Here is a 27008-nt window from a genome sequence, read left to right on the forward strand (position 1 = left end):
TTAAGGCTATTATTTCTGCCTTCTGTGCCAATGTCCCGATGGGTAAGGGTTAGGGTTTGATCACCTCTGGAGTAGGTTTGACGGTGATAATTGCATACCCAGCATGCCACATACCCTCTTTTACAAAGCTGCTGCCATCAGTGAACAGCTCTAGTTCTGGAGCCTCTAGGGGCTGGTTTCGCATGTAGGAATGGCACAAGAAGACCTACTGTCTCATCCAGTGATGGTGTGGGGAGGAGGGTGGCAGGGTTCGAGGTGGTAGATACTTTCAGGGTGATCAAGGGGTTGTCTAGTAAGATAGCCTGGTACCTTCCATATGACCAGTAGTTAACCAGAGTGTGCCCTTTTGTTCGGCAGGGTCCAAACTGCATGAGCGGTGTATACTATCATCAACTATTGCATAGCTAATTTTTCTGCTTCTAGGATTGGATCTCAAGTGGCTGCCACTGCCCTAAGGCAGGTGGGCCAGCCCTGGGCTACAGTGTCTGTTTTGAAAAATACCCTACCAGTCTCTTCAGGGGCCCCAGCATTTGTATGAGGACCCTGAGAGCCACTCCTTCTCTCTCACGCACATAGAGCTCGAAAGGCTTGGTTAGATCTGGGAGGCCCTTATGAGGTGGGCTTTTAGTTCTTGAAATGCCTGTTGGCACTGGGGTGTCCATATAAAGGGATTACTATCTGCTCCCTTTGTGGCCTCATATAGGGGCTTCACGATGAGTTCAAAATTAGGGATCCAAATTTGGCAGGACCCTGCCATTCCCCAAAACCCTCAGAGTTGCCGCTTTGTTGAAGGGACCTGAGTTTGACAAATGACCTCTTTACAGGTTGGGAGGAGAGTTCTTTGTCCCTCCGTAAGGGAAAAGCCTAGGTACTGGACCTCTCGGTGTGTGATCTGGGCCTTTTCCTTTGAGACTTTATACCCCAAGGCTGCCAGGTGATACAGGATTTTAATCATGTTTTTGTCTGAGGCCTCTTTACTAGTGCTGGAATTAGCAGGTCATCAACATATTGGAGCAGGACCCCCTCCTCTAATTGTAACTGTTGGAGGTCCCTCCATAGGATTTCCCCCCAAATAGTGGGACTATTCTTAAACACTTGGGGCTGTACTGTTCAACAGTACTGGGATCTTTGCCCACTTTTGTTCTCTCACTCAAAAGCAAAGATTTCCTGAGAATCTCTTTCAAGGGGGATGCAGTAGGAGGCATCTTTTAAGTCTAAAACAGTGAACCATTTGCTGTCTTCCAGAAGCGCAGACAACAGGGTGTATGGGTTGAAGACCACAGGGTATATATCACTTACGATTTGGTTGATGGCTCTCAGGTCTTGCACAAACTGATATTCTCTGGTTGGTTTTTTCACCAGGAGGATCAGGGTGTTGTAGGGAGATTGACATGGCTGGATTGATCCATGCCTCAGAAACTTGCTTACCACCTCTCAGAGCCCGTCTTTTGCTTCTTGCCTGACGGGATACTGTCACAGGCAGGGGAGAGGAGCTCCTTCTTTGAGCCAAAATCTAACAGATTAGGCAGAGATGGGAAGTCTGTCATCCCACACACAGGGGTCCACCAACCCTTCCCAGTCTTCTTCTAGGGAAGGGTTCTCACCCTGCAGCCTTCAGGTATCAGTGAGGAATGCCTGTAAGGCCCATGCTTGTTCTGGGGGTATGCTTACCTCAACTGCATGTGAGGTGAACATGACCTGGGCCTGTAAATTGGTTAGGATATCTCACCCGAGCAGGAGGATAGTGCATTCTGAGATATAGAGGAAGCTATGCACCAATTGGTGGGCTCCTGCTTTGCAGGTGAGGGGCTTCAAAAAGTTTTCTTTCTGATTGCCCTGTGACCCCTACAACTTGAGTTGTTTTTTGAGATAGAGGGTCGGGGACCTGGTTTAAGACGAGTGGGTGGCACTGGTGTCCAGTAAGAACTCAGCTTTTTCTTCCCCAACTTGCAGGGTTACCTGGGATTCTTTCAGGGAGATTTTGACTGACCCCTTATGGGGATCAGTTTTACTCCCCAGGCCCCATCACTGTGAACTTGGGTCTTGACTCATCATCTGGGATTCCCCCCTTCACATTCCCCTCATGCCTTCTTCTCCAGGGATATTCTTGTTACCAGTGGCCCTTCTACTTGCAGTATGCACACTGGTTTGGGCCCAAAGGGGGACGGCCTCTCGGTGCTCTGGGCTTCTCTGGCTGGGCTCTTGGCTCTTTCTCCCAGTGTCACAAAACTTGCATCTGGCCTGTAGGCACCGTTTGGGTCAAGGCTGCCACCAGGAAGGTGGCTTGTCATTTCATCTTCTGATTATCTTTTTGTTCAGTGTCCTGATCTCTGTTGTTAAAAACTCAAAATGCAATTTCTACCAACTGGCATATTGGCATACCCAGCTGCCCTTGTACCTTTTGGAGCTTTTTCTTGATGTCTGGAATACTCTGCCCAATGAAGATCACATTGTCCGCTGATTCTCTTGTACCTCTGGGTTCAAGTCCATGTGTTGTCAAAAGGTCTGAAAGACTCTTTCCAGAAACTCAGAAGGATTTTCCTTAGATTTTTGTATTACTTCATATATTTTAGAGAGATTTTTCTGTTTTGGAGCCCCCTCTTTCAGATCTGTTAGTAGAAAGTGTCAGTAGTGCCTCAGTCTGTTCTGTCCTAATTCCTGATTGGGGTCCCAGTTGGGGTCCTGCCCTTGTATGGCTAAAGGTGTTGTTGTTGTTGTTAGGTGCCATTGAGTCGGTTCTGACTCATAGTGACCCTATGCACAATAGAACGAAACACTGCCCGGTCGTGCGCCATCCTTACAATAGTTGTTATGTTTGAACTCACTGTTGGAGCCACTGTGTCAATCCACCTCGTTGAGAGTCTTCCTCTTTTCCACTGACCCTGTGCTTTGCCAGGCATGATGTCCTTCTGCAGGGACTTATCCCTTCTGAAAACATGTCCAAAGTATGTAAGACACAGTCTCGCCATCCTTGCTTCTAAGGAGCATTCTGGTTGTACTTCTTCTAGGACAGATTTGTTCGTTCTTTTGGCAGTCCATGGTATATTCAATATTCTTCACCAACACCACAATTCAAAGGCGTCAATTCTTCTTCGGTCTTCCTTATTCATTGTCCAGCTTTCACATCCATATGACGCCACTGAAAATACCATGGCTTGGGTCAGGCACACCTTAGTCTTCAAGGTGACATCTTTGCTCTTCAACACTTTAAAGAGGTCCTTTGCAGCAGATTTACCCAATGCAATGAGTCTTTTGATTTCTTGACTGCTGCTTCCATGGCTGTTGATTGTGGATCCAAGTAAAATGAAATCCTTGACAACTTCGACCTTTTCTCCATTTATCATGATGTTGCTTATTGGTCCAGTTGTAAGAATTTTTGTTTTCTTTATGTTAAGGTGTTATCCATACTGAAGGCCGTGGTCTTTGATCTTCGTTAGTTCTTCAAGTCCTTTTCACTTTCAGCAAGCAAGGTTGTGTCATCTGCATAACACAGGTTGTTAATGAGTCTTCCTCCAATCCTGATGCCCTGTTCTTCTTCGTATAGTCCAGCTTCTCATATTATTTCCTCAGCATACAGATTGGATAGGTATGGTGAAAGAATACAACCCTGATGCACACCTTTCCTGACTTTAAACCAATCAGTATCCCCTTGCTCTGTCTGAACAACTTCCTCTTGATCTATGTAAAGGTTCCTCATGAACACAATTAAGTGTTCTGGAATTCCCATTCTTCGAAATGTTATCCATAAAATTTTGCTGAAGATCATTCAAAAATGGCTGCAGCAGTACACTGGCAGGGAACTGCCAGAAATTCAGGCCGATTTAGAAGAGGACATGGAACCAGGGATATCGTTGCTGATGTCAGATGGATCCTGGCTGAAAGCAGAGAATACCTGTGTTTTACTGACTATGCAAAGGCATTTGACTGTGTGGATCATAAATTATGGATAACATTGTGGCTAAAGGTGCCTCTCATTTAACTGGGTCATGTAGGTTCTCAGTATGTTCTCGCTCTGCCTGTTGCCTAGCTTTCTCTAACACCATCTTCCTTTCTTCTGCCATAAGGAGGACCTCCATTATAGCTTGGTAATCTGCTCAGGTGGGCTGGTGTGTGTTGAAAGTGGAGAAGAACGTATTATGCATCTTTTGGGGGTCTTCCCTATAGGTGGATAAATTGTTTTTCCAATTAAACTGGTCTGAGGTGGTTAAAGGTACACGGATGAGAGTGTATTCCCGCAGTTGACCACCCCTGGTGCTCCTGACTGGAGCCTGCCTTAATGGGAATTGGCCTCCACTGGTTGAGGATACAGGTGGTTCCTGGCCAAAAGACAGCCCACTACGGGTGTAGGAGGAGGAGGCCATCCCTACCACTGGGCTTGTTCCCTGTGGCCTACTTCCTCCTGTGGCCTGAGCCCCACTCCCCAACATTCTAGCCCCTGGTCCTGGATCAGCGAGGGCCATTTGGGGCATCTGGGGATAGATGGGTTGATATGGGGGAGAGGCCAAGGGTCCAAGAATGAGATCTTCCTCTGGTTGTGTTAAGATGAGGGGTCCCTTCCTTTTCTTAGGTTTCTGCCTTTCCCCCTTCCAAACCGTTATTTTACACTGCTTTTGTAGACCCTTGTTACTATAGAGAGCCATAAAGGTCTGTACATAGGGGATCTCGTCCCACTTTTGTTCTCTTTTGCAAAACAAATCTAGCTGTAAAATGGTGTTGTAAGTTATAGATCTGTCATTTAGCCACTTTCATTGGTTCCCAAGTTGGTCCTGGGGCCAGGTTACACCACAAAAGAAAATTAATTTATTTTTCTTCATTCCCTCAGGTTTGAAAAAATTCCAGTGCTTTAAGACACATCCTAGGGGGTCGTCACAAGGTATTGAACTTTCATTCCCAATTTTCCTTAGGTATTTACCCACTACTAGGTTTTTGTCTGTGATGTTCAATTAGGGGTCAGATACCACAGCCCCTGAAATAAGGGTTCTCTTAGGTGTTGGTAGACTCTCTGGTGTTCTGGGAGGCTAAGGATGGGACACGTTTTCCCTCTTAAAAAACTTCAGGGCTTGGGAGGGACTCTCAAGTTTGTCTTTTTGGGTTTCCCCCAAAATGAGACCTGTGTCTATAGCCCACAGCCAGGTTTGGTAATTCTTGGGATTACAATCTACCCAGGGGTGAAAAGCCACCCTTTTCCATATGGCGAGGAAAGAAAAAGGAAATAAAAGATCGAGAGCAGAATGGATACCAGAATGAGAAAGGAGGAAAGAGTGTTCTGAGAGAATGTGGAGGGACTTGAACCATCAGGTCACCAACACGGCAAGGGCCGTTTAAGTAGGTGAGAGTGGGTCCCAGAGGGCCACGGCCCCTATTTCCTTTGTTGTTATGGGGACTGGTCTTAGGACTGTGCCACCCTCTTCCTGCCTAATTCCCCGAGGCCACTGGAACAACCAGATCGAGTGCACTTACCTGAAGTTAGAGACCTCTCCTGTCCAGTTTCTGTTCCCGAGCTGAGGTGGGGACCCGATGGACCTCATCCTGAGTGGGGATCGTCATGGCCACATGAGACTCCTTTCTGATCAAACGAGACCGGGGCGTGCCTTAAGGGGTAGCGGGGGTCTGGATACTCACTGTCCAGGTTTTGGAGTTTGTGGGTCCCAGTGGAGTAACCAGAATTTGTAACTGAATGCCACTCGGGTTCTTTACCTGTCCTATTAGCTGATCAAAATAAGATGGGCACTAACTGCAAGGGAAACAGGAAGTGGCAAGTTTATTGTCTGCAGAGACAAAGAGCAATGTGGGGTCTAACAACCAGAAGACCATGTGCTGTCTGTCTGAGGGAGATGGGGAGCTTTTATTTGCAATCACATCTGGGGGTTGGGTTTGGTACCTGGAACTCTCCACCCTTAGCCTTCCCATGTCCACATTTGGAGGTCTGGACACTGAATCATCCTCCGTAGGGTGTCCGTGTGGTGGGACCTCTTGCTTCTCAAAAGGGCTCGAGTGAAACCGGGGTCTGGGAAATATCTTCCTTTCTGGTGATAATCGGGTCTGGGGTTGGGTGAAGTATGCGATCTCTTCAATCTGTGCATGGTCCAAGGTCTAGTTTGGGCTGATTTAGTGGACAGAGCTGATACCTGCTGCAGCTTCCTGAAAAGTGTTGCTCAAAACAAGCTTGTGATTAGCAAGACAAAAAAAAGAGGGAGAGGGGTGTTGGTCAGGAGTTTCAACACTATCTCTCTGAACCAGCCACAAAAATGGACTCAAACATACCAGTGGTCATGAAGGTGGCACAGGACTGGGCAACATTTTGTTCTGATATACATTAGGTCACCATGAGTCAGAGCCATCTCAACAGCAACTAACAACAACTACTTCATAAGAGAATCTAGACTTGTGCTTTACCAAATAGCTGGGCATCCCAGCCTGGTTAAGTTCACATATAAAATTGACCATCACAGTCCACCCCTTGTTAACTTGGCACTTGTCTTCGACTGGGCTCTCTAGAGAAGCAAAACCAGTGAAGCTTGTATACGCACACACACACGTATATATATATATACACACACACATACATACATACATACATATATATGTTGTTAGGTGCCATCCATTATTGCAGCCACTGTGTCAATCCATCTTGTTGTGGGTCTTCCTCTTTTTCACTGACCCTCTAATTTACCAAGCACAATGTCCATCTCCAGGGACTGGTGCCTCCTGATCACGTGCCCAAAATATGTGAGATGAAGTCTCACCATCCTTGATTCTAAGGAGCATTCTGGCTGTACTTCATCCAAGACAGATTTGTTTGTTCTTCTGGTAGTTCATGGTATATTCAATATTCTTCACCAACACCATAATTAAAAGGCATTAATTCTCCTCGATCTTCCTTATTCATTGTCCAGCTTTAGTATGCATATGAGGTGATTGAAAACACCACGGCTTGGGTCAGATGCACCTTAGCCCTCAAAGTGACATCTTTGCTTTTTAAAATTTTAAAGAGATCTTTTGCAGCAGATTTGCCCAACGCAATGTGCTGTTCGATTTCTTGACTGCTTCTTCCATGGGTGTTGATTGTGGATCCAACTAAAATGAAATCCTTGACAACTTCAATCTTTTCTCCATTTGTCATGATGTTGCTTATTGGCCCATTTGTGAAGATACTTGTTTTCTTTATGTTGAGGTGTAATCCATACTGAAGGCTATAGTCTTTAATCTTCATCAGTAAGTGCTTCAAGTCCTTTCCACTTTCAGCAAGCAAAGTTGTGTTATCTGCATAATGCAGGTTTCTAATGAGTCTTCCTCCAATCCTGATACCCCATTCTTCTTCATATGGTCCAGCTTCTCAGATTATTTTTTCTCAGCATACAGATTGAGTAAATGTGGTGAAAGGATACAACCTTGACTCACACCTTTCTTGACTTTAAACCACTGAGTATCCCCTTGTTCTGTTCAAATTATTGCCTCTTGATTCACGTGCAGATTCCTCACGAGCACAATTAAGTGTTCTGGAATTCCTGTTCTCTGCAATATTATCCATAATTTGTTATGAATCATACAGTTGAATGCCTTAGCATAGTCAATAAAACACAGGCAAACATACTTCTGGTATACTCTGCTTTCAACCAAGATCCATCAGACATCAGGATTGATATCCCTTGTTCTATGTCCTCTTCTGAATCCAGCTTGAATTTCTGGCAGTTCCCTGTCAATGTACTGTTGGAACCACCTTTGAATGATCTTCAGCAAAATTTTACTTGTGTGTGATATTAATGATATTGTTCAATAATTTCTGTATTCTGTTGGATCACTATTCTTTGGAATGGGTACAAATATGGATCTCTACCAGTCAGTTGGCCAGGTAGCTGTCTTTCAAATTTCTTGGCATAGATGAGTGAGCACCTCCAATGCTGCATCCCCGTGTTGAAACATCTCAATTGGTATTCCACCAATTCCTGCAGCCTTGTTTTTTGCCAATGCCTTGAGTGCAGCTTGGACCTCTTCCTTCAGTACCATCAGTTCTTAATCTATGCTACCTTCTGAAATGGTTGAATGTCAGCAAATTCTTTTTGGTAGAGTCACTCTGTGTATTCCTTCCATCTTATTTTGATGCTTCCTGCATCGTTCAGTATTTTGCACACAGAATCCTTCAATATTGCAACCTGAGGCTTGATTTTTTTATTCAGTTCTTTCAGCTTGAGAAATACCGAGCATGGTCTTCCCTTTTGGTTTTCTATCTCTAGGTCTTTGCACATGTTATTATAATACTTTGTCTTCTCAAGTCATCCTTTGAAATCTTCTGTTCAGCTCTTTTACTTCATCATTTCTTCCTTTCACTTTAGCTGCTCAATGTTCAAGAGCAACGTTAAGAGTCTCCTCTGATCTCCATTTTGGTCTTTTCTTTCTTTCCTGTCTTTTTAATGACTTCTTGCTTTCTTCACGTATGATGTCTTTGATGTCATGCCACAACTCAGCTGGTCTTTGGTCACTAGTGTTCAATATGTCAAATCTATTCTTGAAATGGTCTCTAAACTCAGGTGGGATATACTAAGGTTGTACTTTGGCTCCCGTGGACTTGTTCTAATTTTCTTCAACTTGAACGTGCATATGAGCAATTGATGGTCTGTTCCTCAGTGGACCCCAGCCTTGTTCTGACTGATGATATTGAGCTTTTCCATCATCTCTTTCCACAGATATAGTTGATTTGATTCTTGTGTATTCCATTTGGTGAGGTCCATGTGTATAGTTGCCATTTATGTTGTTGAAAAAAGGTATCTGCAATGAAGTTGTTGGTCTTGCAAAATTCTATCATATGTTCTCCAGCATAATTTCTAATCACCAAGGCCATATTTTTCAACTACCAATCTTTCTTCTTTGTTTCCAGCTTTTGCATTCCAACCACCAGTAATTATCAATGCATCTTGATTGCATGTTTGATCAGTTTTGGACTGCAGAAGCTGGTAAAATCTTCAGTTTCTTCAGCTTTGGCCTTAGTGATTGGTGCATAAACTTGAATAATTTGTTGTGTTAACTGGTCTTCCTTTTAGGGCTATGGATATTATCCTACCACTGACAGTGTTATACTTCAGGATAGATCATGAAATGTTCTTTTTGACGATGAACGCAATGCCATTTCTCTGCAAGCTGTCATTCCTGGCATAGTAGATCACATGGCTGTCTGATTCAAAACGGCCAATACCAGTCCATTTCAGCTCACGAATGCCTAGGACATTGATCTTTATGCATTCCAATTCATTTTCGACAACTTTTAATTTTCCTAGATTCATACTTTGTATGTTCCACATTTTGATTATTAAGGGACACTTGCAGCTCTTTCTTTTCTTTTTGAGTGGTGTCACATCAGCAAATGAAGGTCCCAAAAGCTTGACTGCAACCACATCATTAAGGTCGACTCTACTTGGAGGAGGCAGCTCTTCTCCAATAACCTTTTGAGTGCCTTCCAATCTGAGGGGCTCATCTTCTGGACTATATCAATGTTCCCTTGCTATTCATAAGGTTTTCACTGGTCACTGTTTTCAGAAATAGATTGCCAGCTCCTTCTTCCTCATTTGTCTTAGTCTGGAAGCTCAGCTGATACCTGTCCGCCATGGGTGACTCTGTTGGTATTTGAAGTACTGGTGGCAAATCTTCCAGCATCATAACAACACACAAGCTCCCATAATACGACCAGCTGATAAACATGTGGTCTCTCTCTGTGTATATATGTCAACAACCATGGAAGCAACACTCAAGAAATCAAAGGATGCATTGCATTGGGCAAATGTGCTGCAGTAAGCCTCTTTAAAATGTTAAAAAGCAAAGATGTCACTTTGAGGGCTAAGGTGCGCCTGACCCAAGCCATGATGTTTTCAATCACCTCAAATACATGTGAAAGCTGGACTATGAATAAAGAAGACTGAAAAATAAGTGATGCCCTTGAATTATGGTGTTGGCAAAGAATATTGAATATACCATGGACTGCCAGAAGAACAAACAAATCTGTCTTGGAAGTACAGCCAGAATGCTCCTTTGAAGCAAGGATGGTGAGAGTTCATCTCACATACTTTGGACACGTTATCAAGAGGGACAAGTCCCTGAAGGACATCATACTTAGTGTAATGGGTTGAACTGTGTCTGCCAAAAATGTGTGTCAACTTGGCTAGGCCGTGAATCCCAGTATTGTGCAATTGTCCACCATTTTATCATATGATGTGATTTTCCTATGTGTTGTAAATCCTACCTCTGTGAGGTTAATGAGGCAGTATGACAGGCAGTTATGTTAATGACCGAAAAAAAAAAAGACCAAACCCATTACCGTTGAGTCGATACTGACTCATAGCGACCCTATAGGACAGAGTAGAACTGCCCCATAGAGTTTCCAAGGAGCACCTGGTGGATTTGAACTGCTGACCTTTTGGTTAGCAGCCGTAGCATTTAACCACCACGTGCCACTAGGGTTTCCATATGTTAATGAAGCAGGACTCAATCAATCTACAAGATTAGTTTGTATCTTGAGCCAATCTTTTCTGAGCTATAACAGAGAGAAGCAAACAGAGAGATGGGAGGCCTCATTCCACCAAGAAAGTAGTGACAGGAGGAGAGTGTGTTCTTTGGAACCAGGGTCCCTGCAATGAAAAGTTCCTAGACTAGGGGAAGATTGATGACAAGGGCCTTCCTCCAGAGCTGACAGAGAGAGAAAGCCTTCCCCTGGAACTGGGGCCTTGGATTCAGACTTCTAGCCTCCTAGACTGTGAGAGAATAAACTTCTGTTTGTTAAAGCCATCCACTTACCATGTTAGAGCAGCACTAGATAACTAAGACACTTGGTAAAACAGAGGGTCAGCAAAAAAGAAGACCATCAGTGAGATGGACTGACACAGTGGCTGCAACAATATGCTCAAGCTTAGCGATTATGAGGACGGCACATGACTGAGCAGTGTTTTGTTCCATTGTACACAGGGTCGCTATGAGTCAGAACTGACTTGAAGGCACCTAACAAAAACAACATCAGTAAAAAACCTTTATAGCATGGAGTCAATAGATACAGACTAAAATAGGAGAAGAGTTAAAAAAAAAAAAAAAGACTCCAGTCTCTTAACATTTTTAATTATATTTTTTCTTAATTTTATAGGAATATTTTGTCAACTAATATTTCTCATTAATATCACATGCAAGCAAAATTTTGCTGAAGATCATGGCAAAAGCAGCGGCAGCAGTATATACACAGGGAACTGCCAGAAATTCAGGCCGATTCAGAAGAGGACGTGGAACCAGGGATATATCATTGCTGATGTCAGATAGGTCCTGGCTGAAAGCAGAGAATACCAGAAGGGTGTTTATCTGTGTTTCATTGACTATGCAAAGGCATTCGACTGTGCAGATCGTAACAAATTATGGATAACACTGTGAAGAATGGGAATTCCAGAACACTTAGTTATGCTCATGAGGAACCTGTACATAGACCAAGAGGCAGTTGTTCAGACAGAACAAGGGGATACTGAGTGGTTTAAGGTCAGGAAAGGTGTGCGTCAGGGTTGTATCCTTTCACCATACCTATTCAATCTGTATGCTGAGCAAATAATCTGAGAAGCAGTACTCTACAAAGAATGGGGCATCGGGATTGCAGGAAGACTCATTAACAACCTGCGTTATGCAGTGACACAACCCTGCTTGCTGAAAGTGAAGAGGACTTGAAGCACTTACTAATGAAGATCAAAACCACAGCCTTCAGTATGGATTGCACCTCAACATAAAGAAAACAAAAATTCTCACAACTGGACCAATAAGGAACATCATGATAAATGGAGAAAAGATTGAAGTTGTCAAGGATTTCCTTTTACTTGAAACCACAATCAACAGCCACAGACGCAGCAGTCAAGAAATCAAAAGAGTGCATTGCATTGGGTAAATCTGCTGCAAAGGGCCTCTTTAACGGGTTGAAAAGCAAAAATGTCACCTCAAAGACTAAGGTGCACCTGACCCAAACCATGGTATTTTCAGTAGCATCATCTGCATGTGAAAGCTGGACAATGAATAAGGAAGACATAAGAATGGACGCCTTTGAATTGTAGTGTTGGCAAAGAATATTGAATATACCATGGACTGCCAGAAGAACGAACAAACCTGTCTTAGAAGAAGTACAGCCAGAATGCTCCTTAGAAGTAAGGATGGCGAGACTACATCTTACAAACTTTGGACATGTTGTCAGGGGAGATCAGTCCCTGGAAATGGATATCATGCTTGGTAAAGTACGGGGTCAGTGGAAAAGAGGGAGACCCTCAACAAGATGGCTTGGCACACTGGCTGCAACAATGGGCTCAAGCATAACAACGATTGTAAGGATGGTGCAGGACCGGGCAGTGTTTCATTTTGTGGTGCATAAGGTCGCTCTGAGTTGGAACTAACTCACTGGCACCTAATAACATTTCTCGTAGTAAAAAACATTTATCCAAAGTTTAGCATTTTCTTTGGTTTCACTTTTTTTTCTCCTGTTAAATTTAGTAGAAATACTTTTGATTAAATGTAGCAATATGGTATGGTCCATGCATTCATCCATCCATCTGTCCATCCATCCACCAGTCCATCCACCCACCCACCCATCCATCGACCCAACTGTCCTTCCTTTCCATCCTTCCATCTATTTATTCTTCCTTCCACTCTTTTATCCATCTATCCTTTCTTCCATCCAGACAGATGTTACAAATTGTGTTCACCAAAGGTTAATGATTGTTGCTTCTGGGTGATGAGATTAAAAAAAAAAAAAATTCTCTTTTTAAATTTGGCTTTTTTTATTGTTTGACATATTTAAAATTTTTTAAATTACAAAATGCACCAAATTATTATTCCTTATCAAGGAGGAGGGTAGGTCATGAAGGGATAAGTGGGAGAGGGAAGAGGGGAGGGTAAAGAGGTGAAACAGAGAACATTCTAGGAGAAGGAAACAGTCAGTAGGAAGGCATTACCCAAAACAGCATTATACACGGGGTAGCAAGAGCAGTGATCATAGTTAAACTGATGGGTACTTACTGCCTAAGACAGAGAGGGACTGGTGTGAGCTGCTGAGGTGACGTCAGGGAGGAGGGATGCCTGAACCCGCAGGCCAAGAGGAGTCTGGATTTTGTTCTTGGTGAAGGAGGTAAGCCTTAGGAGGGTTTTGACCAGGGGGTGGCACTGTGGCAGCTCCAGGGCCTGGACGGAAGCAGCCTGTAACCTGAGCAAGAGATGGGTTGACTCAGGTGATGGCATATAGATGGACAGCATACGGGGGTGACAGAGGGGTGTGGAGCTCTCCAGGCTTTTGTCAGCCGGAAGCCACTGACTGGTGCAGGACAGGTGCGTGTGGCTCAGGAATGTGGATGGAGTCTCCTTTTCTCACATGAAATCCAGGGGCTTCTGGACCTTCCCCCTGGGCCCTGTGCACCCCAAGACTACCCAGAAGGTTCCTGCACCTTCCCCCTGGGCCCTGTGTACCCCACGTCTACCTGGAAGGTTCCTGTACCTTTCCCCTGGGCCCTGTACACCCCAAGTCCATCTGGAAGGCTCCTGCACCTTTCCCCTGGGCCCTGTGCACCCCAAGTCCATCTGGAAGGCTCCTGCACCTTTCCCCTGGGCCCTGTGCACCCCAAGTCCACTCTGAAGGCTGCTAAAGTGGAGGGCGGCATTCCTCTGTGCTCCGATGCCTGGATGCCCTGCCCCTGGGCCAGCCCCCACATCACGGACCTCCTGCACTGCGAGCTCTTCATCCCTCATCCTGTGGTTTGTAATATGGGCACCGTCTAACCTGCTTGCTCCACTGACTCTCAGCAGCCACTCATGGACCCTGTGGCCTTTAGCACGTTGTTCAGCTGCTCAGTGCCTCAGTTTCTCATCTGTCTATAAATTAGTTCTGATAATAATATGGGGTCCCTGTCACGAAAGCTCTGTCACAGGGCTTCTACCACAAAGCCCGTGTCACAGGGCCTCAGTCACTGAGCTTCTGTCATGGGGCCTGTCACAAAGCCCACGTCACAGGGTCTCAGTCACAGAACCTCTGTCACGGGACCCCTGTCATGGAGCCTCTGGCATGGAGCGTCTCTCATTGGGGTCTATGTCACAGACCTTTGTCATAAAGTCTTTGTCACAAGTGGTACTTTTACTTGAAAGGCTGACTGACCAACTGATTACTCAGATTTGGGTATTTGGCATAAATGAAGAGTTCCGGAAAACGTCTTTGAGGAGATTGGTGGTGATATTAACAAAAGTGACATTTAGGTGTTGAATAATGAATGTCAACATTTGGAAGACGTACATAACTCAGTTAGCCGTTACTTCCTAGTGATAATGCAGACATAACTCACCACTCCTTGGTGCGAGACAAAGCAGGGGATTTTAATGTAACAGATTCCACGCTCTAATTCACCTTTTCTCTATTTAAATAACTTTTTATTTTTAAATATTTTAAGGCTTACAAGAAATTACAAAAATAGTACTAGAGTTCTGTCTTAGTTGTCCAGTGCTGCTATAACAGAAATACCACAAGTGGATGGCTTTAACAAAGAGAAATTTACTCTCACAGTCTAGGAGGCTAGAAATCTGAATTCAGGGTGTCAGCTCCAGGGGAAAGCTTTCTCTCTCCGTTGGCTCTCGGGGAAGGTCCTTGTCATCAATCTTCCCTGGTCAAGGAGCTTCTCAGTGCAGAGACCCCGGGTCCAAAGTGCTCTCTATTCTGGTTCTTGTTTCTTGGTGGTATGAGGTCCCCATGTCTCTGCTCACTTCTCTTTTATATCTCAAAGAGATTGGCTTAAAACAAAACCTAATCTTGTAGAGTCCTGCCTCATTAACATAACTGCCACTAATCTTACCTCATTAACATCATAGAGATAGGATTTACAACACATAGGAAAATCACATCAGATGACAAAATGGTGGACAATCACACAATACTGGGAGTCATGACCCAGCCAAGTTGACAGATATTTTTTGGGGACATAATTCAATCCATAACAAGTTTCATTTACCCTTCACCCACCTTCCCCATGATGACCTCTGACATAACCAGATACATTGTCACAACCAGGAAATCGACGTTAGTACAGTTTTGACTCAGGTACAAATCTTCTTGGGTGTCCCTTTTAACCTGTACATTTTTTTCCCCCAACTAACCTTCAAGTAAAGTAGAGGGTCAGCGAAAGAGAAGACTCTCAATGAGATGGACTGGTACAGTGGCTTTAACAATGGGCTCAAGGATAATGACTGAGGATGGCGCACTACTGGGTAGTATTTTCTTCTTTTGTACGTACAGGGTCACTATAAGTTTGAACTGACTCGATGGCACCTAACAGAAACAACAACCTTCAAGAAACTAACACTTGTTAAGTTTTTCTGTAGTATCAAAAAAAGAACAACCACAATGATCAGAAAAAGAATATTAAACAACTCTTCCCTTTTCCAACCACTTATCTGTGTGAGGCTGAGTGTTCTCATACTTCAACCAAAAACACATCACAACAGATGGAACGCAGGCTCCACTGTCTTCAACTAAGCCAGACATTGAAGAGATTTGGAAAGAGGTAAACAACGCCACTCTTCTCACAAAATATCTTTGTTTTGGAAAATATAGTTATTTTTCTTAAAAAATATATTAATATGCCATGGGCTTATTATTTTTAACAAATAAGTATTTTTGAAATTTCTTAGTTTTAATTTCAAATACCACAAACATTGATTGATATAACCTACATACACAAAAACTCTTTGGGGCTGCAATGATTTTCAGATCATCAAGGGGTGCTGTGACGCCAACCCTCACGGGACCCTGGCTCTCTGAAACCCTAACACGTGAGGCAGCACAAGAGTGTCTTGATTTGTTGATATAAGTGCACATATTTGGGTCATACCAAGCTTATCCAGAGAAAGTTGAAATTTCAGAAGTTTCTAAAGTGTCTGCCACAAAGGGAAATAACAACACTAACCATATAGATTCAATTATTTTAAAGTGATCTTTTTCAGGAGGAAACATATTAAACCCGTTGTTATTTAGTCTAAATTCAAGTACAGTAGTCAAAGAAATTAAAGCTATTCATCACCTTTGTTGAATTTGCTCTTTTTCAGAATGCTCCTGCATTTAAGCAGGTTTTTCATCACTCAAATCTGTGAAGTTAACACAGACTTTTAAAACAGTATTTTCCCAGTCTCCATAGAGCTTTGTCTAAGGTTTTGTGAGTCTGGTTTGATCCATGGCTGTGAAGAACACACAAATAGCAGCTGTAACGAATAGACGCATTCCCTCATAGAGAAGCTTTGGAGAAAACACGCTCCATATAAATAAATGGTAACGCAGGGACGTCACCAGAATGATATACGCGGACACTGGAATGGAGCAAATCAGTGCGTAGCAGAAGCAAGCATGACGCAGTGCTGAATGGCTGCGGATGAAAAAGAAAACACGACTTAGTATGCGCCACTTTGTGTCATGTGAGGCAAGAACACATACGCAACCCATGTCCTGATTTTGGAAGCAACTGTGGCCCCCCGGCTCCTGCTCCTGGTGTGGCTCTCACTCAAACACGTACTCAGGCCCAGGCAGGCGGCTTGGCGCCAGCTTTCCTCTCGATGCTCCAGTGAAGGAGGGAAGCCCAGTCCCTGCTCCCAATAAGCCTGTGTTGTAGTGACGGGGACAGAGCATACCATGTCAGAAGTAACCAGTGTCACCAAGAACAACAACACAGCAAACAAAGAGCAATGCTGTGAGGGCTGTTATTTCCTATAGCACACACCCCGAGCTCTCTAGGAATGCTTCTAACTCTGTACTACACATAAAAACTACTTCGGTGTTTGCCAAAAATGCCCTTTCTGGGCCTTCCCTGCCCCACAGGAGTCTGGATTCAGTAAAGCAGGGCTAGGCAGGAATCTGCATTTCTATGAGATCACACCTGAGACACGGCTGGAGACTGGCTGTCTCCAAACTTTCTCATTGCCACTGCAATCTGTCAAATGATTTTGAAAACACCCCCAGATTTGCCCAGTAATTTATAAATTACATGCATGTACTACTATTAGCACATACAAAATATAAGCAACAAACAGGAATCACAAAGAAGAGGTAAAACATAAACAGGACTTTTTTTCTGTTCTACTCGGGAGACCGGCTCCTAGCAGGTTGGTCAGCAAGGTATCGGTGAAGGCAATTTCTGAAAATGACCACAACCCCTTACGGCACTTAATGCCCTGGTTCTTTTCAAACAACTCTGTTTTTAAGCAGAGTGCTTGTTAGTTCTTTATCAATCTGCAATACTCCACTGTTTGTATTTTAACCCACAAACATTTAATCTGAATTAGGTTGGCAGTTGGAACCCACCGAGGGGCCCTGGAAGACAGGACTGGTGATCTGCTTCTGAGAGGTCACAGCCTTGAGAACCTATGGAGCATAGCTCTACTCGGCACACGCGGGGCCACCATGAGTCAGAACGGGCTCAAAAACAACTAGTACCAAGCAGGCATCAAAGAATTCTGCAGTGTTTCCGCAACAAGGCTGAGGTGGCCCAGTGGATAAGGGATTTTGCTCCAGCACTGCCTTCACTTTGAAGCTCTAAGAATCTAAGCCCTGAAGGGGCCGAGGAGGCTGGGGGTCATCTGTCCCCAGAGCAGAGGAGGAGGTGGGTTGGTGTCCATTCCTAGACGGACTATGGTCGCTCTGCTTGTACACAGCCAGAGGCAGCACCAAGGTAACCACGTGGGACTCTAAGGGGCAGAACCCGGCACTTGAGCCTGACTTACTGTAAGACTGAACGTTAAAAAACAGTGTCTTACAGTGTCTTTAACAAACGGTGCTGGCAGAACTGGCTATCCATCTGCAAAGAAATGAAATAATACCCATACCTCACTTCATGCACAAAAACTAACTCAAAATGGATCAAAGACCTAAATATAAAAACTAAAATGATAAAGATCATGGAAGCAAAAATAGGGACAATGCTAGGAGCCCTACTACATGCTATAAACAGTATACAAAACATTACTAACAAGGCACAAACACCAGAAGAGAAACTAGATAACTGGGAGCTCCCAAAAATCAAACACTATGCTCACCCAAAGACTTCACCAAAAGAGTAAAAAGGCAACCTACAAATTGGGAAAAAAAATTTTGGCTATGACAAATACGATCAGTGCCTAATCTCCAAAATATACAAGATACTGCAAAACCTCAACAATGAGAAGACAAATGACCCAATTAAAAAATGGGCAAAGGATATGAACAGACCCTTCACTAAAGACATTCAGGTAGCTAACAGATACATGAGGAAATGCTCACGATCATTGGCCATTAGAGAAATACAATCAACACTACCATGAGATTCCATCTCACTCCAACAAGGCTGGCATTAATCCAAAAAACACAAAATAATAAACGTTGGAGAGGTCGTAGAGAGACTGGAACACTTATACACTGCTGGTGGGAATGTAAAATGGTACAACCACTTTGGAAATCGATTTGGCGCTCCCTTAAAAAGCTGGAAATAGAACTACCATATGATCCAGGAATCCCACTCCTTGGAATATTTCCTAGAGAATTAAAAGCCTTTACATGAACAGATGTATGCACACCCATGTTCACCGCAGCACTGTTTACAACAGCAAAAAGATGGAAGCAACCCAGGTGCCCATCAACGGATGAATGGATAAATTTTGGTATATTCACACAATGGATTATTACGCATTGATAAAGAACAGTGAGGAATCTAAGAAACATTTCATAACATGGAAGAATCTGGAAGGCATTATGCTGAGTGAAATCGGTCAGCTGCAAAAGGACAAACATTGTATGAGACCACTATTATAAGAACTCAAGAAACAGTCTAAACACAGAAGAAAACATTCTTTGATGGTTATGAGGCAGGGAGGGAAGGAGAGGGGTATTCACTAATTAGATAGTAGACAAGAATTATTTTAGTTGAAGGGAAGGACAACACACAATACAGGGGAAGTCAGCATAACTGAACTAATCCAAAAACTAGTAAGTTTCTTGAATACCACCAAACACTCTGAAGGACACAGTAGCAGGGGTGGGGGTCTGAGGACCGTGGTTTCAGGGGACATCTACATCAACTGGCATAACAAAGTGCATTAAGAAAACACTCTGCATCCCACTTTGGTGTGTCTGGGGTCTTAAAAGCTAGCAAGCAGCCATCTAAGATGCATTAATTGGTCTCAACCCACCTGGAGCAGAGGAGAATGAAGAACACCAAAGACATAAGGAAAATATGAGCCCGAGAGAGACAGGGCCACATAAACGAGAGACTCCATCAGCCTGAGACCAGCAGAACTAGATGGTGCCCAGCTACCATCAATGACTGCCCTGACAGGGAACACAATGGAGTCCTTGACAACGCAGGAGAAAAGTGGGATGCTAGACCTCAAATTCTAGTAAAAGGACCAGACAATGGTCTGAGACTGGAGGGACCCAGAGGTCATGGCCCGGGGACTCTGTTAGCCCAAAACTAAAGCCATTCCTGAAGCCAACTCTTCGGACAAATATTAGACTGGAGTATAAGACATAAAATGATACTGGTGAGAACTGTGCTTCTTAGCTCAAGTAGACACATGAGATTATGTGGACAGCTCCTGTCTGGAGGCAAGATGAAAAGTCAGAGGTGGACTGGAGCTGGTTGAATGGACATGGGAAATATAGGGTGGAGAGAAGGAGTATGCTGTCACATTGCAGGGAGGGCAACTAGGGTCACATAATAATGTGTATGTAAGTTTTCGTATGAGAAACTGACTTGAATTGTAAACTTTCACTCAAAGCACAATTAAAAAAAAAAATCCCAGTGTTAAAAGTCTCTAAAGGTTTTCACGGGTGAATGGCCAACACCCCGAGATCCACCCATACTACAATTTATCCAGCAATTCCAGGATGCACAACTGACACACGCAGTCCTGGGATGGGTCTTGGGAGCTTTACGCTGAGTGGCGATAGCCAGCCCTGAAAGGTCACCTACTGTATGATTTAATTTGAAAAAATACATTTCAAAAGGACAGAATGAGAGAGACAGAAAGCAGGTCAGTGGTGGCCAGGAGCAGCAATGTGAGGGGCACACTCAGCGTGAAGGGCAGCGCAAGGGACTTCTGAGGTGAAGCAGGTCTGGATCTGGCTGTGGTGGTAACAGGAATCTACACACAAGGTTACATGTGGAACCATACCCACATGGCACACACATGCCCACATACCACAATACCCCCACATGCCATACATACATGCCCACATACCGCACACACGTCCACATGCCACATGTCCACACCCACATACCGCACACACGTCCACATGCCACACGTACACACCCACACACCACACACACGTCCACATGCCACACGTACACACCCACATACCGCACACACACATCCACATGCCACACATACACACCCACATTTGGCACACACGTCCACATGCCACACATACCCACATACCGCACACACGTCCACATGCCACACATACCCCCACATACAGATACCACAGACCAATATACGCCATACACACATACACCACACACATCCTCCACATATAAACCCCCAAACACATGTATACACTGCACACACCCCACACATATGTAGACATACCAGACACAACCATACACCCCAACACACCCCCACACCGCATACCCACCGCACAACCTACACACATATGTACCCTACACACAAAGCATACACCACACACATACTCCCCCATCCCCTCACGCATACCCCCCCACACATGCACACATACGTACGCACACCACGCATACCCATACATCCCACCCATACACATCCCCACAGACTACACACCACCACCTACTTCCCACACACATACACTCCCCCACCCCCACCCCCACCCTCACAAGCGCAGGTGAAAGTTGGTGGGTAACACCTGCAGTCTGGGTCACAGTCTTCTAGGATTTTGATGATGGCCCAGCTGTTGGGGGAAGCAGGGTAAAGGATACGGGGGCTGCACTGTACCACTGCTGAACTTCCAGGGTCATCTGTGACTATTTCAAAATTAATGGTTAAGTTGTCTGGCACCTTCACTCACATCCACAACCTCCAGCCGGCTCCTGCCTGGTCTGGAAGGATCTATGGCAGCATCTCAAATCCTGCAGAGGTCAGCCCAGGCTCTTCACGCCTCCCTTGGGCACTGCCATGAGCACCTGCTGGTCTGTCTGGGTCTTCTCCCTTCACTCAAACCACACCACCATCACCGCTGTCTGGGCTCCTCAAAGCGCAGCTTCTGCCATTTGTTAGCCTCACAGCAGTACCGTGGAATGTAGCATCAGGCCAGGGCCTGGGCCACTGACAACCGGGACCACTGCTCTGAAGTGGTGTCATCAAAGGCTCACAGACCTTGGGCTGCTGGGAGAGGGAAGCACCCGCAGGCGTGGTGTGCACAGCACAGGAGAGGCTTCATGGTACCACACTTGGGCTGAAAAGGGTTTGCATGCAAGGGAACAGCAGTAAAGGTGTTCCTTGGAGTGGCCGCAGAGGCACAGAGGCAGAACAGCGAGTATGTGTGTGCATGTGAGTACACGTGTGTGCATGTGAGTGTGTACATGTAAAAATGGGTTAGGGGCAGCGTCTGACCTCCTCTACTGTCACAAGGGGGAAGGAGAACCAAGATGGAGAGCCCGAGGCTGGCTCCTATGAGGCGGAGGTCAGACACGACTCCTCTCTCCACCATCTTTACCAATTCTGACACCAACTGTCCCTCCCACGACACTCTCTACTTCTCTGATGGGTTTGAGAGCTCACTGCAATGGCCACACAGAGCTCACAGACAATACTCATGATTATGGGGTTTATTAAGGAAGTAACAGGTTACAATTCAGGCTCAGGAACACTCAGGATACAGTTCTTCCATCAAGAAAGCCTCTTCCCAGCCATGCTCACAGGCACACCTCTCTCTGGCCCTAGGCCTCTGCCTAAAGCATTCAGCTTTCTCTCTCTGTGGGCTGGGAAGCCCACTGTGCCATCTCCTGCTGCCCGGTCTCTGCTGCTGCTTCTAGCCATCTTCAGTGCTACAGTTCTCTATCTCCTCTGTCTCCCTTCTCAGTGCAGGGATCCTGGGTCCAAAGGACGCGCTGGCTTCTGGCTGCTTTCTTGGTGCTGGTGGGATCATCTCTCTTCCCTGCCCGTATGGTGGTGTTCAAGCCCAGTGGGATGGCAAAACTGACCAATACCCTTGGTGTGCTACAATTACTGGATCTGCACAGTCCCACCCAATCACCTGGGTGTTACGAGACCATGGAAAGACCGTTCAAAATCAATCCATTATACTGCAGCACCCATGTGTGTGCACGTGCATCTCGTCTGTGAATATGTGTACATGTGAGTGCTGCATGCACTATACATGTGTGGACATGTGGACACGTGTGCGTTGACATGTGTACACACATGCGAGTATATATGCATACATTGCATACGTACATGTGCGCACAGGTGCATATGTGTATCATGTGCATGTACGTGTACACGTGTGTGCTCTTCACAAGCGTAGGCACGCATGCATGTGGACAGTCACAGGTAACTGATGGTTTTACCACCTCCCACAAGCCGTGGGCTTCTGGAGGGGGGGTCCTCGCACCTGCACTGTGGGCTCCTAGGTGCACAGCCTCACAAGCAGGAGAGCACATGGGGAGGTGGACTCACAGGCGGTGACGAGCTATCTGCCCAGGGGACATGTGGCCTGGAACAGGCAGCCTGCCACTGCGCGAACACCTGGTAGAGGCACACGTTCCACAGGACGCTCCACAGAAAAGGGTCACACACCCGGGGGCACCTGCGGGCATCTGTGGGTCAGCCAACAAGCCTTCAAGTGCGCTTCCCTTCAGCCACACAGGGACACAGGAGGTGGAGCTCCAATCTGCCACCACTCTGGCCTGTGGTTCAATTTAATTCACAATTTTTAAAGTCACTGCTTAGTGGCCAGAGGCTGCATCTTTTCTGTGAGAACATTCAGTGAGTCCTGCTCCTACAGCCTCTGTGAGGGCGGGATGGGCTTTGGAGGTGGTGGACCGAGGGGGTCAGCAACTTACACCACCTGCTTCAGTGTCTGTGGGGGTGTCAGGCCCCAAACTCAGCAGGGGCTCGCTAAGCAAAGGGCCTAACATCTGAGCCACGAGAAATACACTCTGCCTTTACCATTCTTATCTGTCATAGGTTTTTACTTACACAAAAAAGAGTAAATAAAACTTGGTGCTTTAAGCTTTCAAAAATGAATGAGAAAAAAAAAATTTATCGGAGAAGAAATATTCCTTAATTAGGGAATCTTTCATTAATGTTCCCAACTGATAAAAATGCTTTCAGCTCACTTTTTAAAGTGATCGCACCTGCTGTTTTCCCCAAACACAGTGGGGCCTGGCTGTGTGTCAGGTGATGGAATTGGGACGCCAAGCACCAGGAGCTGCCTCCCACAGAGGCGCTGGGCCCAGGTGGCTGGTCCAGACCTGAATACCTGGGGTTGCTGGGTGTGCACAGACCTCCAACTACCCCAGCCCCAGCCCAGATTACAGGCCATGTCTGAGGGAGGTGCCAAAGGGCTCATGGCCTGATATGGGGCCGTCTGGTGGCCAGCGCCTCATCGGGCCATCAGCATGAGATGCTGGTGTCAAACAGTCCCCAATGATGTCACAGACCCCGACAGAGTGGAGGAGCGAGTGTCCAGTCCTGCTGAATTGGCAGAACCAGGCCAGATGGCGAGAGGTTCCGGACATGGAGTCAGCAGCCACCATAGCGAGACCTTTCCTTTTTTATAAACAGGAGACATCAGGATGAATGGGAATGGGGAAAAGGTGACTCCAACTCCACCTCTGACCCGAGGTCAACAAGACATGAAAGAGTGAGGGGCAGTTTGGAGCGGGGAGGTTGGGGTGGTGGCGAGGGTCCCAGTGGGTGGTAAGGATGACGCACTCACTGCAGCTCTGACAGAATGGGGAGGGGAAGTGCGATCCCTGGGGTCATTGCCCCCAGGCCCCTTCTTTCCTGTCACAGACCCCAACTCCCTGCTGTGGCCCCCCGACTCTCTACCAAAGCTCTCTGGACCTCCCTGCCCCTACCCTGCACTCCTGGTCTCTGTGCCTGAGTTTTCAAATGGTCACCCATGCCTGCCCAGAGCTGTGTGAGGTCACCTGCCTTCTGGAGGGGCAGCACATCTGTCAGGCGTCCAGGCACTAACTGTTGAAGGGGCACTGAGGCATCGCTGCAGTGAGCCACAGAGGCTCACGAGGCTCACGGCCAACAGCAGGGGCAGAGGCACAAGGAGAACCAGAGCACCAACAGAGCTTGTACCGGATGCTGTGGGCCTCACACATGCGTCCTCCCTTCCCCCACAGCAGCCCCAAGTGCCCATGGTCCCCAACTCATGGGAGGAAACTGAGCTGCAGACAAGTCAGGTAACTGCTACTGACGGTGCTGCCTGCAGGCCAGGGAGGCCAGTGCCTGGGCTCAGCTGAGGACGCGATCCTCAGAGAACCCCAGGAGCTCAGAGCTTGGAACACAGCACCCACATCTGCCATCTGTCCACACCTTGCCCACGTGTGAGGGTGCCAAGACAGACAGACCACATCCTCTCCAAGGGACACACAAAGAGTAAGAGCAGACACCATGGCGGAAAGTGGCATAGGGACAGTGCCATCCCAGAGGGAGAGGAGGGCCAGGTCTCCAGCTTCCTGGGGGACGTGGACTCCCCGGGGACCAACTTCCCAGAATTCTGGGGGCCAAGCACCGAGTCTTTTGTCTTTATGCCCCTGGAAGTGAGGGATCAATCTCCCCTAGTCCAGAACAGCAAGCAGGCGCTCTTGGGTCAGCGAGGGAGCAAGCCAACTGCCCCTCAGAACCAGACTTAGAGGCTGTGCTGCCTGACAGCATACAGAGATCCAGCACCAGCTTGCGGGCAGCCCCTTCCTCCTTAAAAACACCCTTCTGGGCCCTTGGCCCTAGACCATGTGTGCTGGAGCAGAGCATCACGGATGGCAGACCAGACAAAGAGGTTTACCTGCTTGACTCTGAGCTCAGGTAGTTCACCAGGTGGCTGGCCCACAAGACGGGGCCCACGTAGGTGGCAAATGCAGTCAGGAACACGGCGGGGACCTCCACATAGCGCTCCAGGCCCACGAAGCCCGCCGAGACATCCACGGTAGCGATGTTGTTGGAGTTCCCCTGAGGAGAAGGAAGCTCGGCTGTCATGAGACCTGTACCCAGGGCGGCAGGCAAGTCAGGACTGGTTGCCCGCTGAATGTCCCGTGATGGCACAGCTGAGGTAAGGGGAACGAGATGCCTCCTCCTCTGGCTAGGGTCGGAAGTCTGCTCTGAGGACTGCAAGTGCCAGCTGTGGCCTCTCTATGCCATGTTTACCCATCCCTCACTGCTCCCCACCCCTCACTGATCACCAGCTAGCCCTGGACAGGACAGCCAGGTGTCCGGAGGCAGTGCCAGGCCGGTAGCCCCCCAGCTCTGCCACAATGCCCGATTTGGAACCATGCATCCCATGCCCAAAGAGGGGAGTGACGTGGACATCCCACTGGGCTGTGTCCTGGCACTAGAGGGGGCAGGAAGGCCACACAGGAACTGGGCAGGAGCCAGACAGGAGCTAGGACTGAGAGGCCAGCTCAGCTTACCCACACCACCTGGGCCACACAGACTCCTGTTGCTTCACTGACACTTTTGGTTAGCTTCACCTAGCAAGTAACCTGGTAGGTGCCGTCTAGGAGGGTCAGAGGATAGGACAGAGGAAAGCTGTGCACCATGGACTGTACTGCAGCCAGGCCCGAAGGGCACAGAGAGTAAGATGTAAACATGGGAGCAGGGGCAGGAGGGGCTGACTGCCAGGACCCCAAAACCGACTTGCCCTCCAGGCCAGGTGTGAGGAAGAAGAGGAGCCACCATGCAGGAGCAGTGTGCACACCTCCATACTGGGAGTGAGACTCTGAGCGGCTCATCCAGTGAGAGCAGGGCTGCAGAGAGCTGAGGCATGCAGTGTCCATCCCCATGAGGGGCCTTCACACTGCACCCAGGAGAAGAGCCAGCAGTGGCCAAGCTGGGAGGGACCATCTGATCCAACAGGACAGATGTGGAGCTGAGCCTTCTGTCTACCTGTCCAGGTGGACAGGGCCTCCAGGTGGATGGGCTGCCCCATCTATGTGGGCATCCCAGGGGTGGCTTTCTTATCTCTGAGGGACCTTCTAGTCCTGGAGAGGATGTATGACAACTGCCAACCCCCTAGGACGGACAGATAGGTGGGACACCCACAGGCATCCAGAGCTGCCTGTCTGAACGCCCAGGGCAAAACTGAGCGCAATTATGATATCAACCAAATACAGCAACTGAGAACCATAACCTGTTTCCATAACTGCTCCCAGTAAAGGAACGCACTAGAACCACGTTTCCATAACTGCTCCCATAAATGAATACACTAGAACCACGTTTCCATAACTGCTCCCATAAATGAACGCACTAGAACCACGTTTCCATAACTGCTCCCATAAATGAACGCACTAGAACCACGTTTCCATAACTGCTCCCATAAATGAACGCACTAGAACCACGTTTCCATAACTGCTCCCAGTAAATGAACGCACTAGAACCACGTTTCCATAACTGCTCCCATAAATGAACGCACTAGAACCACGTTTCCATAACTGCTCCCATAAATAAATGCACTAGAACCACGTTTCCGTAACTGCTCCCAGTAAAGGAATGCAATAGAAACACGTTTCCATAACTGCTCCCATAAATGAACGCACTAGAACCACGTTTCCGTAACTGCTCCCAGTAAATGAACGCACTAGAACCACGTTTCCATAACTGCTCCCATAAATGAACGCACTAGAACCACGTTTCCATAACTGCTCCCATAAATGAACGCACTAGAACCACGTATCCGTAATTGCTCCCATAAATGAACGCACTAGAAATACGTTTCCGTAACTGCTCCCAGTAAGGGAATGCACTAGAACCACGTTTCCATAACTGCTCCCATAAATGAACGCACTAGAACCACGTTTCCATAACTGCTCCCA

General features: G+C 46.6%; 1 protein-coding gene across 8 annotated transcripts in view; it reads right to left on the bottom strand.

Moving 5' to 3' along the window:
- Nucleotides 1-5550: 5550 nt before the first annotated feature.
- Nucleotides 5551-27008, bottom strand: part of PIGG (phosphatidylinositol glycan anchor biosynthesis class G (EMM blood group)) — a 93006-nt gene continuing 71548 nt past the window's right edge. The window contains exons 12-15 of one of the 8 annotated variants that reach the window (XR_010322185.1): nt 24986-25149; nt 13018-13201; nt 5882-6165; nt 5551-5566 (exon numbers count right to left, since the gene is read on the bottom strand). Coding sequence is in view for 7 of the 8 variants with exons in the window: in XM_064286257.1 (XP_064142327.1) it covers nt 16178-16394; nt 24986-25149 (381 nt within the window). In the remaining variant the exon portion in view is untranslated. Of the gene's footprint in view, nt 5567-5881; nt 6166-12790; nt 13202-13250; nt 16395-24985; nt 25150-27008 lie in introns of those variants that run through there. The other 7 variants (XM_064286254.1, XM_064286257.1, XM_064286256.1 and 4 more) reach the window with 7 other exon arrangements.

The sequence above is a fragment of the Loxodonta africana genome, chromosome 5 (genome assembly GCF_030014295.1).
Source record: "Loxodonta africana isolate mLoxAfr1 chromosome 5, mLoxAfr1.hap2, whole genome shotgun sequence".
NCBI classification, from domain to species: Eukaryota; Metazoa; Chordata; class Mammalia; order Proboscidea; family Elephantidae; genus Loxodonta; species Loxodonta africana.